Raw genomic sequence first — 20,093 nt, 5'->3', positions numbered from 1 at the left:
ACCAAACATGATCTTAAATGTAAACTAGACCGACTCATGAGAAAAACGAATTACAGATGACCCAACTTTTTCATGAGTAGATCCAAAAGTGAGCCCAATTTGGTGAGACTAGATAGGGATTTAGTTGTTTTCTGAATTCCACCTAAGAAAGAAGGGAGATGGAGATTCCTTTAGGTTAGGGAATTTCTACCTCTACATTGTTTTTCACAATGGTCTGGCAAAATTTTTACTTATTGAAATGAATGCATATAAATAGGTGAATGTATGAGTCCCATAGAAACCAAAAGATTGTAGGGTTGGTTTGGCAGTCATGGGCTCAATACAAGAGAAGTGCTCCTCTTATCTTTGTGTGGCCTTGGTGCTCATTATGTTAGCAGTACAGGCTAATGGTCAAAGGCAGATGCTAGGTATCTTCCTTCCTATTCCACTTCCCCCTCTCTTTCCATCACCACCATCACCTCCTGTCTATGAGCCTCCACCATCACCATCTCCTGGTTACGGTGTTCCCCCGCTTCCACCACCGGTTTATGTAGTGCCATCACCACCACCACCGCCGCCTCCAGTTTACAAGTCTCCGCCGCCACCACCCCCTGTCTACAGTCCACCACCACCGGTTTACAAGTCTCCACCACCACCGCCCCCTGTCTACAGTCCACCACCACCACCGGTTTACAAGTCTCCGCCACCAGTTTACAAGTCTCCACCACCACCGCCTCCTCCTGTCTACAGTCCACCACCACCACCGGTTTACAAGTCTCCACCGCCACCGCCTCCTCCTGTCTACAGTCCACCACCACCACCGGTTTACAAGTCTCCACCGCCACCACCTCCTGTCTATAGTCCACCACCACCCCGAGAGGGTTACAGTCGGCCACCGCCTACTCGATCCTTTAAGTGGCCATCACCACCACCACCACCACCATCACCAGGATACAAGTACCCTCCGCCGCCTTCTTACTAAGTGCTAAGCAATAATGCTTTGAGCAATGGAAGGGGATTGTTATATGCATTAACATGCATCTGGTTGTGCACTTGTGTTCATCTCTCTGTGGTATTCTTCTCTCTTCGTCTTTTCTTTCTTCATTTCTTTGTTTGTACTTTTCTTCTTTTCGTTTGGTTTGATTTTGATGTTATGAGAAGCTGTATGCAAGATAAATGTTAAGCTTGAAAGAAGAATGAAAAATGGGATTTGTAATTATGATTCCTTGGCTAAGAAATGTGCACTTTAGCCAAGATATTAGAGAGGAATTGTTCCGAGCAGATCATGTGATGTGACTAATCACGGTGGGGAAATATTCCAACATCCTCACCGTCCATTGTTGTGATCAACGGCCACCATCATAGCCGTCAATGGTGACGCCATCAGCACCTTTGTGGTGGGCCCCACCACAGAAGTTCGATGGACTAGATGAGAACGATGGACGGTGGAGACGTTAGAGAGCATTTTCTCCTCTGCGATCTGGCAGATAACCTGATTCCAACCTTGCGCTTAAATCATAAGCTCGATAAATGAACTAGAGTGGTTTCCATCAGTGCTAAGGAAACAGAGGTCATGAGTTCGAGACCCACCCCTCCAAGACAGGATCAGGCGCAATCACATTGCACACAAGTCATGTGCCGCTGTACCTGAGTGTCCTCCATCTCGACACAGGTCTAACAGCAGATGGAGGACACTCAGGTGCAGCAGCACATTGCTTTCGTGCAATGTGATTGTACCTGATCTAACCTTTGGCACTCCCATTATAAATGTTACCCAAACATAAACAGGAAAAAGAAAAAAAAGATGATACTCCAGCTTGGCTTGAGCTCAAGCTAAAGCTACTGTTTGTAAGGTTTCAGCCAAGTTCAAACCCTAGATAAAAGGTACTGCTCCAACCGCGCTCAGCCTATAAACTGCCACTATACCTCGACACAGGGTCCGATACGTCCCTATGGTGCTATTCCTAGGTTCCCATTAGAGCTCTAGAATTGAACAACTGCCTAATTTTTTATGAAGATGTAAGCAAATTTGATCAGTCAATCTTTTTTTTAGCATATCAGCAATTTTCAGAACTAAAAAATTCATTTCCATTTAACTTCATATTATTTTTGTCTCCTGTGAAATGATGACGGATGTTGATTTTAATATCTTTGTCATAAATGCAAGGTACAAAAAACAAAAAACTTATCACATTAAAATATTACCAGATAAAGGGGGTATGAGTCAGTGTGGGTAGCCCACCCTGATCCGCAGAGGACAAAGGGGGAGTGCCCACCCTGACCGGTCAGGGTGGGCATTGGTGCCCCGTGCCCTGACCCCTGTTACTTTAGGCCGGACGGGCCCTGGCCCCTGACCCTAACGACGGCCCTGCTCTCCTCTTTCCGAAAGAAACCCTAAGTCTCTCTCTCTCTCTTTCTCTCCTGCACTCCACCCTCCCTGCGATTCCTCTCTCTGCTGCAGCTGCACCACCCCTGCTCACATGAGTCGAGACTATCACCCACATTTCGGTGCCGATGTGCCCTTTCTCGCACTGGTGTGACCATATCCGGCATGGCCACATCTGGTGTCCCCTCTCTCCGGTATGCTCGCATCCCACACCAAGATGTTCTCTCTCTTTATTAGAGATTAGGGTTTTTAGTTTTTTTTATTACTTAGATTTTAGGTTTTTTGTATTTTAATTATTTTTTTATGTGAATGCATTCTTGATTTTAGGGTTAGGGATTTTTTTGGTATGCTTAGATTTTAGGGTATAGATTTTTATGCCTATTTTGCAATTGATTGAGTGAATGCTTATTAAATTCATTTTTTTTCAGGTATGCCTAGATTTTAAACGTTTTGCATTTTAATGTTTATTTTATAATTTTTTGAGTGAACTCATGCTAAATCAGATTTCTTAGTTTGTGTTTTAGATTTTAAGGGTTTTGTATTTTAATCCTTATTTTTATAATTTATTGAGTGATCCATTTTTTTTAAATATGCTTTAGATTTTAGGTGTTTTTTATTTTAATCTTTATTTTTATAATTTATTGAGTAAATGATGCTAAATTTGATTTTTTTATGCTTTAGATTTTAGGATTTTTGTATTTTAATCCTTATTTTTGTAATTTATTAAGTGAATGATGCTAAATCCGATTTTTTTTTGGTATACTTTAGATATTAAGGGTTTTGTATTTTAATTTATATTTTTGCAATTTATTGAGTGAATGATGCTAAATCCATTTTTTTTCGGATATGCTTTAAATTTTAGGAATTTTATATTTTGATCCCTATTTGAATTTTTCGGATATACTTTATATTTTAAGAGTTTTATATTTTAATTTTGTAATTTATTGATTGAATGATGCAAATTCTGCTTTTTTTTTTCAGTTATGTTTTAGATTTTAGAGATTTTGTATTTTAATCTTTATTTTTATAATTGATTGAGTGAATGATGCTAAATCCTAATTTTTTTGTATGCTTTAGATTTTAAGGATTTTATATTTTAATTCTTATTTTTATAATTTAGTAAGTGAATGATGCTAAATTTTATATATTTTCAGTATGATATAGATTTCAAGGATTTTGTATTTTAATCTCTTTTTTTTGCAATTTATTGAGTGAATAATGCTAAATCCGATTTCTTTGGAGTAAACTTTAGATTTTAGAGATTTGTATTTCAATCTTTTTCTTTTGCAGTTTATTGAGTGAATACATGTTACCCGACCTATTTTATATATTTTATAAAAGTTGTATGCATGAATCAAATGCTATATACATGGAAGGTAATGTTCTAACAGAATTTCGAGTAATCTATGCCTATCCTACCTTATATTCCTTGTTCCACCTCCACCCAGGTATTTTGGAAAGTGCTCAGGCCCGATCACCTAACCCCACCTCAGAAACTATCCCCAATGAGCATGAGGAGAGTACTCATGAAGTTGTACGCCGTTGATACCGAAACAAGGTCATGGTCAATATGGCACCTCTCAACCGAACATTTTTACTATAGCAGTGGTTTCTCCTCATTATATTAAAAATAAAAAGAAGAAAAACAAGCCCACTTTAGATTATATGAGATATTTATTGGGTAAAATTCCTCTAATAACTAGATTTGTCAACGATTGCTGCTGAATTTGCATAGGAAAATCTGGGGTTGCCAATGATATGTAAGATGAAAAGTTCAATTTTGCAAGAAATTTCTCTTTCCTAATCATAGTCGCTGAAGATTTAATTGATCATATCAAAAAAAGCAAATAAGATTCTTAGGTTGAAAAGGTTGAGACAAGTCCCCACTTTTCAGAAATGCAAATAAGCTTAGTACAAGGTAACATGAGCACATATTGATTTTGTAATTGACAAGAATGTGACCAAAATAAGACAAGTAGTGTTAAACCAATTGCTTTTATTCATGGCATCAATATGTCTTTTATTACTGTTATTTAATAATGAAATAGGCCACCATATACAGTTTGAGTTGGCAAAACTTAGGTAATAAAAAAAATAAAAAAGGTCCTCGAGTGCTTCACCTTTCTAGCTAGGGTCAGATCAGGTCATTTCTGAAATGAGAAAAATTTTGATCCGACAATACTGACCATTAAACAAAATCTTTAGATGGTGTCATGTGTCTCACACTTTTCTAGCTCTAGTTAACGGCGCTGCACGTTAGCTCCTATTAAAAAACTAAAAAATAATAAAAATGTATTCAGAACCGCAAAAAATAAAACCTCAAGAAGTTTTTTTTTTCTCCTTTTTTTCAATGTAATGTAAATTGAGGGGGCTCAATTTACGGAACAACTATGTTACCCTACTCCTATACACGAAATCTAAAAAAAAAAACTGAAAATTGCATAAAACTCAAAAAAATAATAATTCTTAATCATTTAACTATGATCTCCCTCCCCAGGCAACAATTATTTATAGAAAAATAAAATCCTAATCTTACTTTGAGATTTTGGATAGATTTAATATCCGAATACAAAAATCCAAAAGCTCTAAAATCTAAAATATATTCAAATGGATCTTTATAGACCCGAGTCTTCTACTTCGCTCTTGCATCATTGGAGAAGACTTGCCCTCAAGTCTAGATCTCGCTTGCACGTTTTTCAATCCCGTTTCACCTTGTGGGTTATGGGTCCACAATATAAAATTGGATCAGTATACTGCACCACAAACTGAATAGACCAAGCTAGATCTGCTATAATATGTATCTAAAAACTTGAAACATTCTTTTCAAACCATCCATAGTCCTTGCCACCTTTTGAAGATCTGAATCAAATGGATTAAAAGCTAATTTGATCCAATATGAAGTAGTCAACAAACAAACAATCTAGATATCTTGTTTAATCATCCCATGTTCTGCATGCTACTAATATTGTACCCTAAGCAAACTCAAGTTCTGGGGCATGCTTGATTTAGGTGAAGTGGGTACGGGTGAAGTTTGAGATTGGATAGGAGGTGATAAATGAACTGGTTCTTTTGAGACTAGGTCAAATGGACTCAGGTTTAGTTTCATGATAGGGTTTTTAGATATGGGGTTATGAGGGTCCAAGATGGGTTTAGAAAGTTTCAACAAAATGGATTTGGACTCATCACATGATTTTGAATCCATTTTTTTTTAATTGGATCTAGGCTTGGGATGAGTTCTAACAGGTTTCGAGTATCTTTTGGGCCAAAAGCAAGGGATAGTAGACCTATGAAACCTATGTCACATGGGTGCGGGCGCGGGTGCGGGGATTCGGCACTTCCAAAAAACCCGGGTGCAGGGGTGCGGCAGGGGCAAATATATATATATATATATATATATATATATATATATATATATATATATATATATATATATATATAAAGGGGGTCAGGGGAACACACGGGTTTTTTCAAATTTCGCAGCTGTCAGCTGCTGACAGAAAGCTGCTGCAGCTGTCAGCGACAGCATAATTTTTTTTTTTTAAAAAATCGTAGCCCATTTGGGCAATTTTTTTTAAAAAAAAATCCAAAAAAAAATGAACCTAAATGATCCTGGGTGCGGTCAACGCACCCAAGATCGGGTTGACCGCACCTGGTGCCGCACCCGCACTCGCATCGAGTCGCGTCAACGCGGGTGCGGCACCCTGCTAGCCGAATCCTTGTGACATAGTATGAAACATACCTGCATCATTTGCTTCAACTCGATCCATGTAGGATTGTTGTCCCCTTTCCTTATACAAGCAAGTTGCATATCCGTGAACCACTTTCTAGCCTCCTGACACAATGCAAACCTGGTTCTGAGTGTTTTTCGATACTCTGAGATCTGATTCTCCTCGAAAATACGCTTGCTTGAATCCAATCAAAGAATATTTTTGGATCGTAACAACCTGTGAACTCTGAAATACGAAACTTTTCATCATATCCAGCTGATCCAATGCTTTAGTGGTGAATGTTTAGTTTCTGGGGCTTTAGAAAGTTTTGGGTGCTTGATTAAGGTCTAGGTTTGGTCTTGTTGTAGATCTTGGACTAGGCTAAGGTTTGGATATAGGTAATGATGGATTTGGGTATTGTTTGGTGGACTTAGATAGGCAGGTTGTTCATATCGAGTATTTGGGTTACATTAGGTCCAAGTAGGTAGATTTTAAGACAATAATGGATCCAAATACGAGTGAGGTGTGGCTTAGAGTTGGTTCGAGTCCAAAACAAGGTTAAAATTGGTTAAAATGGGTTTTGAGTCAGGGTTCGGGTTCGACACATGAGCATTTTGGGTTAGAGAGGTTGAGAATTGGTTCAAACCGGGTTGGTGTCACATGAATGAGACCAAAATATTGTGTTTGGATCAGATCTTGATGAAAAATTGCACTAGTCCTGGACTCATGGGATTCAAAATGGGCTAGAATCAGGCCCATACCCATTTGAATTGGGTCTAAGACCCAAGAACTGCCTTGCAATGGCTGTAAGGGATCAAACCGGTTTGACCCAAAGTTACTGGAAGCACCTAGGCGCATGGGGAAGCATGCTTCCCCGAAGTGCGTTTTGGAAGTGCAAAACGTTGTGCTTCTGAAACGTGCAGGGAAGCGCAGTTTTTTTGGGAAGTGCGCTTTCCCCACGCTTTCCCATTTTTTTCATTTTTTTTTAATTTTTTTTCGCTTCCGGTTCGCTTCCTAGGTCACTTCTGGTTCGCTTCCTAGGTCGCTTCCGAGACGGTTCATAATTTTCTTCTAAGTCATCCCACGCTTCCCGCTTCCTAAATTTTTGAAATTGCCTCGCTTCCCGCTTCCCTGATTGGTAACTCTGGTTTGACCACCCGATTCTACAGGTGAAAACCTCCCACTTGATGACTTGGGTGGGAGTACCCCACCCGTGTTATGGCTGAGATGGGGTGCCCCCACTGTTAGATCTGTTTGGGGCTTGATGGGCACCGCAGCCAGCGACCGAGCCTCCTGTCGGCCATCACGCGGTTGGTAGCCTAGTGGCATAGGGTAGTCAGCTGGCAGCCCCCCTACCTGAGCCATCTGGTGGGAGCACCCTAACAACATTAGGGCACCGAGCAGCCCTCCCCAACACCGATTGTGTCAGTGCCATGGGGGGCCATCTGGCAGGCAACCACCCCATTGGTACCGAGAATAAAAGAAAGAAGGGACTGACGAAAACTAGGCAACCACGATGATCAGAGATGACTGTCTCGTTGATAGGCGGGTGTCCCACAAGTTGTACCTGGCCAGTGATGGGTTGCTGGTCAGGTACTGGCTGGTGGTTGTGGCTACATGACATGAACGAAGAGGGATAGAGAAAGGGTAAGACGAAATCGAGGTAAAAGAGAGAGGGTGAGACGGAGGGGCTGCTGGTGGGGGCTCGCTGCCGACGATGGCTGACCAGATGTGCCATCGATCGACGGCCACTTTTTGGCGCCATCGAAAGAAGGAGATGGATATGTAGAATAGGTGGGGTTATGGTTTGGGTAATCGCTAGGTTTGATCGACAAAGGTGAATATTGCCGGTTTGGAAAATCGGCCGAAGAGCTGTGTAGAATAATCATACCTTGCATAGAACGTTATGTTTCTGACATGTATCCAACGTCGCTCTTCAAGTTAAACGTCTGACGCCTCTTGAAATCAACAAGATCACCTCTCAAATAGAATTGAGACAAAAAACCTTTCTTTGATACCAATTTGAAGTAAATCGAGAGGTCTCGATTAACGAGAAAACTATGTTACCCTACTCCTATGATCGAAATCCAAAAAAGAAGAAAAAAAAACTAAAGTTTGCATAAAACTCAAGAAAATAATAATTTTTAATTATTCAACTCCTCCCTCCCTACATAAAAAGTATTTATAGAAAAATAAAGCCCTAATCTTATTTGTAGATTTTGGATAGATCTAATATCTGAAAACAAAGATTCAAAAACTCTAAAATTTAAAATAGATCCAAATGGATCCTTATGGACCCGGGTCTTTTGCTCGGGGGAAGGCCAAGTCTCTACCTACCCCATCCTCAACACCATCGACGCAGCATGATAGCTCGAAGAGGAAAAGGAAGAGCTCATAGGATTGCCATGATCTCTCTATCTCTTTTCTCCCACTCATCACCAATCTCACAACACCATAACTGGTCCCTTTTCTCTTGATTCATTCTTATAGTCACTACCATTCTGTTGTTGTCCGAACACTGGCATCAGAGCCAATGGTGGCTATTTTCAATCTAAGCACTGCTGGGAGTTATATATATAGCAAACACTGTTCAAGTTGAAGATCAGACACCATTCATTCCACTGAAACGACCTTGACTAAGCAAGTCAAGTGCAACCTGTTGGCGTTCACCTACACTCATTAGGTCAAGGTTTTCTTAGACCCTTCTTTCTTTCGGGCACTCATTGTGCAGAACTCATATGCACAACCCCGTTGGTTGGGGGTTGCCTTATGTTCATTGGAACATTCCAACAAATACTTGGTGTGCAACAGCCTCCAACCGAAATTGGTCATGGCAATATATAACATCACTGCTCACATTTGACACATCATTTCTTTGGGATTTTTCACCAAAATTTCCTTGTGGGAGTCTATGGTACATCGGACAGAATGAAATTGTAGCCTGCACCTTCTCTAGAATATATCTAGCTGTGACTAGCATTGACAGCCCTCACGTACTTGTGTGCAATTTCAGTGTTCTTTGAATCTCAATATTGAATGCCTCAGTATTTTCTCACAAAGAATTTTGTATTGGCGCTCTTTGGGAAATGGTAAATGAAAGTATAACTACTGAACTACCTAAGACTATATGATTCTGTATGAGATGATATCTCATGTTATAGCATAAATACTCCTTTGATAAATTAATGATCAATTAAGAGAGGACATTAGCAATCCAAATATTATGCAATTAATGACTGCTAAATGTTTTTGTTAACATGAAATATTAGATTGAGTGCTACTTCACACAAGAAGATAACTTGTGTAGTGTCAAAATGCTTGTTGCCAAAGAACTTGGCAGATCAAGGATCAACTCATGCTCAACATGACATATCCATAGTGACAAATATCGCAAGATTTATGAAAATCTCATGATAATATTGCGAGAAATTGCCTGAAAGTTTAAAATGACAATTTCTCACGAGATTTTCAAAATATCGTGATTTGAACGCAATATTTATGTTTTAAATGGCTATTTATCATGAAAAAACTGTGTAATTTTATTTTTAAATAAATTTTATTAATATTTTCTTATAAAAATTAATTAATTAATTAATTTTTTTATTGCCGAGATTATGCCAAAAAAAATGAGAGATGAAAAAATTTCAATTTCACACGAGTTTTTGAAAAACGAGATTTTTCCGATAAAAACGTTTGTCACTATGGACATATCTCAAAATCTGAGAGAGGAACAATAATACTTATTTTGATAGTATTATGTATTGAATGGAAATACTCCCCACAACTAATATCAATATTATTTTAATTTACATATTTGATGCATCATTGGGAAGACAATAGTTTTGTCTGAGCCATACTACTAAAGTTAGTTTTTAATGTTTAATTCTGATTGGGCTTGATAACCATTGGAAAGCAGGATTGGGTTCTTCCGAGTTTATAAGGGCATCAAACAAAATGGTTCTTGAAGAATGTAGATCACTTTCTGGTTATGCTTTTTCTGGTGTTTGTTAGTTTGTGGTTCATTCAAACAGTTATTTTCTGTAATAAAAACAATGGTACTAATCATGTATTTATTGAGAGCATAGCCACCAACATCAATGTCAAAATTTTCTTGGAAAAATTTAAAAATAGTTAGATAGGGGAAATCTTGGGAAGACTTTTAATGTAAAGGAGTCATAAAAACTGTGCTTAGAAGGAACAAAATTCACATGATTTTTTTTATCTTTATGCACTAACTTGTTAGTATTGAATATTTTCAAACATGGGGAAACATCATTTAGCAATATCTTTCAAAAATATGCAACATTTTGGAAATATCTGCAATATTATTTTCTTTGATGGGAGATTTCTTTTTGATAGCACAGTGGGATTTGTCTATTTAAATTGCTTAGCTTTTATTCTGCTTTTGCAGCTAAGTTGAACCAATGCTATAGAAAGCTCAAGACAGTCTGACGTACAATGACAGAAGTTGTCATGCCAGGCGCAGAGAAAACCAACAATGATGTTATTAATAGGCTCAATGCATGTTTTAGATAAAAAGGAGCAACAACAACAGTGGCAGCTAATCAATAACCATTTTACTGTAATACATTGAGCAAGACAATAGTTTGTCTTTCTATTTGGAAATAGTAGTGAACTTTGAGAAATTTCTCTTCCATGCTTGGGATTCTAAAGTCTGGTGTTCTTGAAGATCTTCCTTTATGTGTATTACTTTTCCAATTGGGACTTTTTGTTATTTTTGTTATGATTCATCATAAATTAGAGGGTTTCGTATTTATACTTTTTTTTGGGGGTGAGCAGTTTCTTTACTCATTCAGATATGTGGTTGATAGGCAGTTTTTGTGTTGGATTGTTCATCTTATTTCCTTTTAGTATGATAACATTGTGTTGGCTCGTCTTGAGAGTTGTATATGGTGGGCTGGGCATACATATGGATCATTTTGAAATGCTATTATACGAGTGGCGAGATCATGCAGAGATTAAAAATTTGGATATACTTCATATATTAGCTACCTTTCTTATTCTGCATTCACATATTGAGATCTGGCTTCCTAAAGAGCCAAGCCTGCTTAGTTCATACCTAGAACCAAACCCATTCTTATAAACTTCAAACCTAATAGATGCTCAAAGACAAACCCAAATCTACAAAGATCCAACTCAAAAGTGCCTATTGTATACCCAAGATACGGCCAAACTAACCAAAGCCAAAAGAAATTATTTACTAAACAAACCACAATACAAATTACTCATGCACAACTCTTATGTACACTCATCACCTTCTCACTTCTTTCATCCACAAACTCACATTTTTTACAAGCGGAAGTAGAGCAACAACTAGTTAGGAGAGGTCCAAGGAGTCACCAGGGATTTACTTCATAGGAGTTGGCTCATCGGGGTAGGTTCATCAAGTAGCTAGCGTCTCTAGAAAATTATATATATATATATATATATATATATATATATATATATATATATATATATATATATATATATATATATATATATACACATATATATTGACTACTAATGAAGGTAATGAACTAATGAGTAAAAATCACTCTTATAAAATTTTCAATTTTTTTAGATCAAATGTTACAAATGTGATCTACATAGTTTGTTTAGTAGAAAACTTGATTGGAATCGTGTGATTATGACAAGTAATTAGGTTTTTAAAGAGATCCAAAAATCAACGGCCCACAATGTACCAAAATTTCATAACTCAAAAGATCACATATTTACATAAAAAAAAAGCACGATCTAAGGCTTGATCTTAAGCAAACAAACCATGCTGAACACATCAATATGGTTAGATTAAGTCCATACAAGTTGCACCTATGATTTTTAGCTTATTAGTTCCTTACCTTCATTAGTAGCAAATATTTTCCATATATATATATATATATATATATATATATATATATATATATATATATATATTAAGATCCCATTTTTCATTCTTATTCTTTCACAATGGCATTATCTTTCATACAGCTTTTCATAACATCAAAATCAAACTAAAAGAAAGGAAAAGTACAACAAAGAAATACGAGGAAAGAAAAGTAGAGGGAGGAAAGAAGAGAGACAAAAATACAAAGTACATAACTAGATGCATCTTGATGCATTTAACTACCCTTCCATTTCCCAAAGCATTAGTGCTTAGCAATTAGTGAGGAGGTGGCGGAGTGTACGTGTATGCTGGTGGTGGTGGTGATGGCCACTTAAAGACTCGTCTGGGTGGTGGTGGGCTGTAAGCTGCTGGGGGTGGTGGTGGACTGTAAACCTGTGGAGGCAGCGGTGGAGACTTGTAAACTGGTGGTGGTGGGGATGGAGACTTGTAAACTGGTGGTGGTGGTGAACTGTAAACAGGTGGTGGCGAAGGTGGAGACTTGTAAGCTGGTGGTGGTGGGGATGGAGACTTGTAAACTGGTGGCGGTGGTGATCTGTAGACTGGAGGTGGTGGTGGTGGACTGTAAACTGGCAGTGGCGGAGACTTGTAAACTGGTCGTGGTGGTGAACTGTAGACTGGAGGCGGTGGTGGACTATAAACTGGAGGGGGAGGTGATGGAGACTTGTACACTGGTGGAGGAGGACTATAAGCTGGTGGTAGTGGTGGACTATAAACAGGAGGGGGTGGGCTATAAACTGGCGGAAACTCATAAACTGGTGGTGGTGGTGGTGAAGATCCATATCCAGGAACTGATGGTGGTGGAAGGCTGTAGGCAGGTGGTGGTGGTGAGGGATTAAAGAGAGGAGGAATTGTGATTGGTGGGAGCAGAGGAGGGATATTGATTGGTGGGAGGAGGGGAGGAATGTTAATTGGTGGGAGCAGAGGAGGGATATTGATTGGTGGGAGCAAGCTATATCCCTTCACCTCTTGTGCCAACATTGTTAGCACCAAGGCAACAAGGAGAAGATGGGACAGACCCCCCTTCATTTTCCTCCCTAGTCCCATGATCTCTTGCTTGGTTTAGAACATCCCTAAGTTCACCTATTTATATGCATGCATTTCTACCAGAAAATCATCACAAATCCTTATTAAAACCCTAAAAATATTGCCTTATCAATGCCAAATATTCTTCTCTTTCAACTTGATTTGGAATTCAAAATTGGCCACTGAACCTCTTGTTCAGTCGTAGTTAGTTTGGGTCCGACTTTTGGAGTTATTCATAGAAAACGAGTAACCTAATTTTGGCTCTTATCTTTTCAATCCAAGTCTGCTGTAAGCCATCTTTTCTTTTCTTCTGAGGGTTATCAGCATTCTCAAGAATCCCCTTCTCGAAAAATCATTGGCACAAAAAAATATGGCGGAATTTTGGAAAATCCTTTTTTTCGAGAGAATCTCAACAAAATATCTGTATATATAAAAATGTAATAAGAAAAGTATACATAAAATATATTTAAAATAATAAAATAATATAAAAGCTCTGCAAATAGTGTTTTTTATCATGTAAGGGTTAAAAAAGTGACGTTTTAAAAAAAAAAAGTGACATTTTTTAGAAAATCATGTCCTTTTCCGCATAATATCAAACTTTGAAACAAAATCGCGACATATTCAAATTATCGGCGATATTGTGACTATGGTTGTCAGGCACTAAAGAAGTGGAACCTTTGGAAAGAGAACTGAGCCTACAAGGCTCTGAGTGAACCCTATCAACCCATATAGTGTTAGTGTGATGGATCTGAAGCCACATGGTGTCCTTAAATTTGACTTAGCTGAGGTGTCATGGGCCAGGATGTGAAGTGTGGTTCACAAGTAGACTCAACATTGGGCCATTGTCAAAGTCAAGGCTCACCCACTTGATCATGGAAGCTCAAACCGCCATCAACTTGGTCAAAGATGAGAGTTAGAGATTTGTGACTCAACTTGGAAGAACCTAGAAGTTTCACACTGTGAAGTGTTGGGGCCAACTTGATTTGACTCAAACTTCTAGTTACTTCATCCCAACAAAGGGGGTTCAAAGCACCAAGTCATGAACTATTTCAGGCTTTCACTCGAATCAAGGGAGATATTTTACTGGCCTTGGTTACTGACTAGACCCAATGAGCACCAGAAGGTGTGATCAGAATTGGTATGATTCAGGCTGGAAGGAGATATTCGTTTTGGAAGCAATTATGAAAGCGTGTGAGAAGTAAAAAAAGAAATAAGAGGGAAACAAGAAGCAAAAAATAAAATAATTAACATGAAAAACACAAAAAAACAGGAAGAAACATGGGGAAGCGAAGGAACAAGTAGGAAACGAAAATGATGTGAGAGGGAAGCTAGTGAAAAGTGTGCTTTCCCAAATGAGAAGTGAGTTTCTCCCTCGCTTCCCACTCAAATATTTCTGCGACACCTCCTAGGGATGAGGCATGTGGTTGGGCAGAACACCTTATAAGGTGTCTTGCTCCCAACACTGGATCCGTTTCCCTCCTAACTGCTATTAACCTTATCTATTGAAGAATACTTGTAGTGTTCTCAGTTGAGATATTTGACCCTACCTGTAAATCTGCAACAGATTGGATCTGAGACAGATCCAAGTTTTAAGTCGGATCTAGTCAATCATATGAGATTGTTCTGGGGCCAGAAAACCAGTATTGCAATTAGTCTTCATATAAGAAAAATTAAAAAAACCCAAGACAATTTAAATTTTTTTTTTTTCTGGCTTGGCACACTTAGTGGTGTTCAACTCCAAACATGAATTTGGATTGAGATCCACAAGCACTGGATCTAGGTCTAGCATATTTCAAATGAATCTGGATCTTATCCAAACTGGAAAGCATTTTCATGAAAAATAAAAATAAAAAAGCTGAAAGGGGGGGCTCCGCTTGTCTGGAAGGACAGTTAGTGCACGTTACATTGTGTTGTGCCGTTGCAAGTTCGAATCCCAATGGTATGGTTGAATAACTTGTAGGGGTCTGCCTAACCCCAGCTTTCTCTGTGGAAAAAAAAAAAGATTTGACCCAGCTAGTCGTGCTTAAGTGCAGATCCAAACTTGGATTTTGAGACCCCGCTGGATTTGCGTGGTTGGAATGGGGTCCAAGTCTTTTGAGTTTTTAAGGGTGTGTTTGGATACCATGGAGGAGAATTCTCATGGTTTAATCCCATGAAATGTCAAAAAAATGAATTCTCATTCTCCAACTTTCCCTTGGTAACTTTTGTGTTCATTGATTTTCTTGATGTTAATATTTGGCTACACCATAGGATTTGGGTGGGAGCTCTTGTTCTTCGGATTGTGTAACATTTAAGAATCTACACGACTATCTTATGTGGATCTTTAATTGGATCCAAATCTAATGAGACATGATATGGAGTGTATATAGGATAAAATCCAGACTGAGGGTTGAATCTGAATTTTGGTTGAACATTTGCAAATTTTTAAAGTTTCAATGCTGTGTCTTAACAAATAAATAGTAAATTCAAGAATTTGAATATTATGTACCCAGATTTAAGGAGGCATGCATGCATGGTTCAGAGTGTTTGCGTTTAGAATGAATTCAGATCAGGATTTTGATCTACTTCTAGATCTAGACAGCATTTGCATGCCGTTTGATTGGATTTGATGTCTTGATGAATGCACTATACCCATGAAATTGCATTATTCACTCAAAATGAATCTTTAATTGGATCAGTAACAGAGTGTTTATTTGGACCAAACTTGAATCCAGTTTCAGGTCCGAACATGATTTACAATTTCGTCATTCTCCATGTTACCATAGACATGAAATGTGTTTCTTGCAAAACTGCTTTCTGCTCATCCAAAAATCGTGGCCGACCATTATACATTTCGGATGGTTGCCACGTGGCACTTAACGCTTTCCGTTAAGTTTAACTTTTCCGTCAAGTTCTGAAAAAACAATAAAATATTTGACAGGACTACCGTACGGACCCCAAAAACACATCTTCCCCCTTCCCCCTCTCTTTCAGGGTGAAGGGGTGGTGCCTGCAGCGGAGGGCAGCCGAAATGGGTGGCGATCTCGTCGTACTGCCGGTAGCACGACATCGAGCACAGGCCGGTGCAATGTTGGAAGCGGTGGAGCATCCTCGCCGGAGACTTCAAGTGTTGGATTATTAGGATTGGGTGTGCACAGGAGGGCTTTAGGAGAAGAGATGGAGGATTTGGGGGTGATGACGGCCTGCATCAGGAGGAGATCATAGATCCTGTTCGGATGATCCTGCAGAGGCAGAGGGATGGAGCAATTAACCTCCCCTGGGTAGCCGTTATCCAGCCTATCTTTCTCATCGGATTTCCAAACATGCTGGGAATCCAATGTGGACTGAGCCCCACCATGATCCTGGTGGTGTATATCTCAATGGTCCACTAAGTGGGTCATTGGATTCCATGTGAGACCCATTTGGTCACACTAGATCCATATAATGATCCAACATCTCCCACTTGACCATATGGGGTGAACACTCATATTTATCATAACGAGTGCACTATGTATTGCACTCATGATATTATGAGGTTTACATACGCTAGTTGAATTTTTTCTTCATGATATATCACTATCATGTGGTTACTCACAAACTAGGTTGTTTTTCCATCATGACATAACTTTCAAGTATTCACCATTCACTGCATATTAAGTCATGCAGTCCACGAATACATCATAATGTGGGTCTCACATAGTCATGGAGTTCTTTTGCTCTTCCATGACCTTACCATAGGCATGCACTCTAGTGAAGTACTATGAAAATTCATAAATTTATGATTTGTCAAACATAGCAAATATTCCCACTTTTCATGTGCATTAACACATATGTTGATCACTACCTGATCATTTCAGATCAGTGTATCCGGATTCAAATAGATCAACATCATTTAGTATTTCATACAGAACTTTAAAACATAAAAGATATTTTTTCATGTATTTATATCATCATACTATAGGGAGCATTATGATTATTTATCATTATTACAGATAAATATCCTTACATGCATGTGCAAAGTTATAATTCCGCTCTCACTTTTTCAATGCATTGCATTTAAGCAATATTTGCATTAAGCCATGACATCATGTGATTTTTCATACACTAGTTGAATTTTTCCTTCATGATATATCCATATCATGAGGTTATTCGCAAACTAGGTTGTTTTTTATCATGAATCTATATCCAAATCCAATTTGGATATATACCAAATCCATATCCAATAAGAGTTCTCTCATTATCATTTGGATATGCCAAATTATGATAAGCCAAATAACAGGTTTTAATCAAACCACAAGTTTAAACATTTAAGTTCAAATCCATTATTGGATCCACATATATATATATATATATATATATATATATATATATATATATATATATATATATATATATATATATATATATATATATATATATATCCAATTTTATTGGATTTGTAGGATTCCATATTCAAATCCGACTTAAGATGTTATCTATCAAGTCCAACACGATCCATATTGAAATGGATCTCCATACAAGTTAAAACCATGGATCTTACAAAATTTGACTATAATCCAAATTCATATATTTCTAATGCCAATGGACCCATATTACACATCCAATATTCTACTTATCTGGATTTAACCGTGTAAATCCTGGATCCATACAAAATATATCATAATTAAATCCAAATATCTGGCCTTATACTATCTAGATCCAACATAAAACTTGGATCAAATCTAGATCCATACAAAATATCTGACATAATATATATATATATGTCTCTAGATCAATTATGGATCCACATACCATATCTGAATACAACACTTATCCGGATCAATCACAATCTTGGATCAAATCTAGATCCATATCTCTTATCCGGGCATATCACTCAACCGGATCCAATCTAGATCAAACTAGATGCATATAACATATCCAGACATAACACTCATTTGGATCCAATCATAAAACTGGATCAAACAAGATCCATATAACATATATGGACAACCGAACCCAACACTGAATCCGTTCAAGTTCAACAAGATCCAATAACAATGTTTGGATCTAAAACTAATTCAATCGGATCTATGCCCAATAAATTTAAACTATCTAGATCCATCCAATATTGCTTTATTGGATCTAATTAAGTTTATGTTATCTTATTAGATCCAAACATCTGATCTAATACCAATCAAATCCACTTTGAGCCAAGCATAAGATCAAATGGATCAGAGTCCAATATTGACCCAAACAACAGATCTTATAATTAAACTTGATCTATATAAAATAAAAAATGGATCAAACCATACTGGATCCAGATATTAACATGAACAAAATATTAATGCATATAATAAAAATATATGCAACCATAATATTGCTAGATCCAAAAAATATCAGTGTAGAGATATAAATCATAATTAGGTCTAGAAAGCTTTACCAGATCCAACCAAGGTCAATAAGAATCTACTTGAAAAGCTTGACCCAATTCAGATCCAAACCTGTTAGAGGTATTCCTGCTAACCAGAGGCACTTTTCTGCAAAACCAAAAATGTTAGAAATAGTTCTGGTTAACAAATCATAACATTAAAAACATAATATTTCTGAGTTAAACAAAAAACTTTGGATGGTTTTTTTTTATAATTTAAAAAAAAAAAACTATTATAGGAAAATTTGAACTTTGCAACCTTGTCTTGGATAATTTTCAGAGACCAACATATTTCTAAAATTACCCAGAAAGTTGAGCCCTTGTTTTGAAAAACAAAGGACACATGCGTAATAAGCAGGAAAGAGCGTGGATGGCATTGTAAAAGTTTTTTTTTTAATCCTTTTCTCTTAGGGTTTCTTTTTTTTTTAAAAAAAACTAACTGCCACCACCATCTTCTGGCCAAAGGTTTCCGGCGAGCATCCGGTGGGGATCTCTATAGCCACCACCACCGATTCAATCGACAACAAGGCTTCCTTCTTCCTCTTCGACTGTCGTACTGTGTCGCAGTTCCTGGAACCCACCCATCCGGCAGAGCAGCGATGCCCTTCCAGTGAAGCCTGGTCCACCACGGCAATGCCGACGGCAGGGCAAGGTGCTCCTCCTTCACCACCTTGAACCCGACCTTCCTCGCGATCTCCAGCAGGTTGGCAAAGCTCTGAAGCCCCGGAAGGGCGTTCCCCTGCTCGATGTCGTGCACGATCTCGACGTGCTCGGGTTCCTCTGCCCGATACACGGGGGTCGTCACCCACTCGTAGGAGACATAGAGCACCCTGGGCTTCAGCACCCTGAACACCTCCGAGTAGGTGTCCTCGAGCTTGGGCGCGTGGCAGGTTGCCTCAATGGAGTAGGCCCCGTCAAAGCTGTCGTCGACAAACGACATCTGCAGGAAGTCCCCGCAGAGGACCTCGCAGAGCGAGTTGAGCCTGGCCTTCTTATTGTGCGCCTTGGCCCGCCCGACCTGGTAGTCGTTAATGGTGATCCCCACGACCCTGGCACCGGAGTGCGCAGCGATGGCGCTCATCGGCCCGCCAACGCCGCAATTGACGTAGAGGATCCGGTCGCAGGGGCCGACACAAAGTTGGTCGATGGCGCGGACCTTGTGCAGCCTGGTGGCCTCCTTTTGAGACTTTCCCTGAGTGAGGATGAGAAGTGGAAGCTCTGCCCCCACCCCCACTCGTAGATGTCTGTCACCATGTTGTAGAAGGTGTCCACGAAGTGGGATACATACTCCTTCGCCTCGATCTCCTTGGGCTTCCGGAAGAAGGCCCAGTATTGATGGTACTTGTTCTCCACCTTCTCCCTGGAGATGGAGTCACCGCCGAGCTCCACCGCAGGCTTCTGGAGCCCTTCAGCGATTTGACTCCGACAACGAATTTGTCGCAAGGGTTTCCTCTACTCCGGATGTTGGCAGCAACTACGACAGAGAGGGGGTTCATGCCGGAGAAAGGGACTTTGATTAGCCGAAGGGCGTCGACGGAGCAAGGATCTCCGATGACTCCAGACATGGCATAACAGGCGTTGGTCCTGTCAAAGACTTCTCGCAGACTCTGAAATTGCTTGCAAACCTTTTTTTTTTCATCCTTATTCTGGCGGATCGATCATCAGTGGGTTGGCTACGTCTCTTTTGCAATGTCGACAGTAAGT

The 20,093-nt window shown here is 38.9% G+C and overlaps 2 protein-coding genes and 1 pseudogene across 5 annotated transcripts; 1 reads left to right on the top strand and 2 right to left on the bottom strand.

Annotated features, from left to right (window-relative positions):
• Positions 1–282: 282 nt before the first annotated feature.
• LOC149848627 (uncharacterized) lies at positions 283–10,844 on the top strand. Of its 4 annotated transcripts, XR_016430324.1 has the most exons (3): positions 2,244–2,559; positions 9,989–10,057; positions 10,484–10,547. XR_016430324.1 is itself a non-coding variant. In XM_089996613.1 (2 exons), exon 1 carries the CDS (start codon positions 311–313, stop codon positions 959–961), a length of 651 nt encoding a protein of 216 aa, XP_089852739.1. In that variant the 5' UTR covers positions 283–310; the 3' UTR covers positions 962–1,051; positions 10,484–10,844. The 4 variants fall into 4 exon arrangements, 1 of the variants encoding a protein (XP_089852739.1); XM_089996613.1 differs by lacking the exons at positions 2,244–2,559; positions 9,989–10,057 and adding an exon at positions 283–1,051 and having other exon boundaries at positions 10,484–10,844; XR_016430323.1 differs by lacking the exon at positions 9,989–10,057 and having other exon boundaries at positions 10,484–10,844.
• Positions 10,845–12,008: 1,164 nt separating this feature from the next.
• On the bottom strand, positions 12,009–13,031 carry LOC149848626 (uncharacterized). The gene has a single exon (XM_090011964.1). The coding sequence runs from the start codon at positions 13,022–13,024 to the stop codon at positions 12,236–12,238; it is 789 nt and encodes a 262-aa protein (XP_089868090.1). The 5' UTR covers positions 13,025–13,031; the 3' UTR covers positions 12,009–12,235.
• Positions 13,032–15,972: 2,941 nt separating this feature from the next.
• LOC149848625 (24-methylenesterol C-methyltransferase 2-like) lies at positions 15,973–19,954 on the bottom strand (annotated as a pseudogene).
• Positions 19,955–20,093: the final 139 nt, after the last annotated feature.

Source organism: Nuphar pumila, chromosome 1, assembly GCF_984573655.1.
Source record: "Nuphar pumila chromosome 1, dmNupPumi1.hap1.1, whole genome shotgun sequence".
In the NCBI taxonomy this organism is placed as follows: Eukaryota; Viridiplantae; Streptophyta; class Magnoliopsida; order Nymphaeales; family Nymphaeaceae; genus Nuphar; species Nuphar pumila.
Note: the sequence above shows the minus strand (reverse complement) of the source record. Positions and strands in the feature narration are given on the sequence as shown.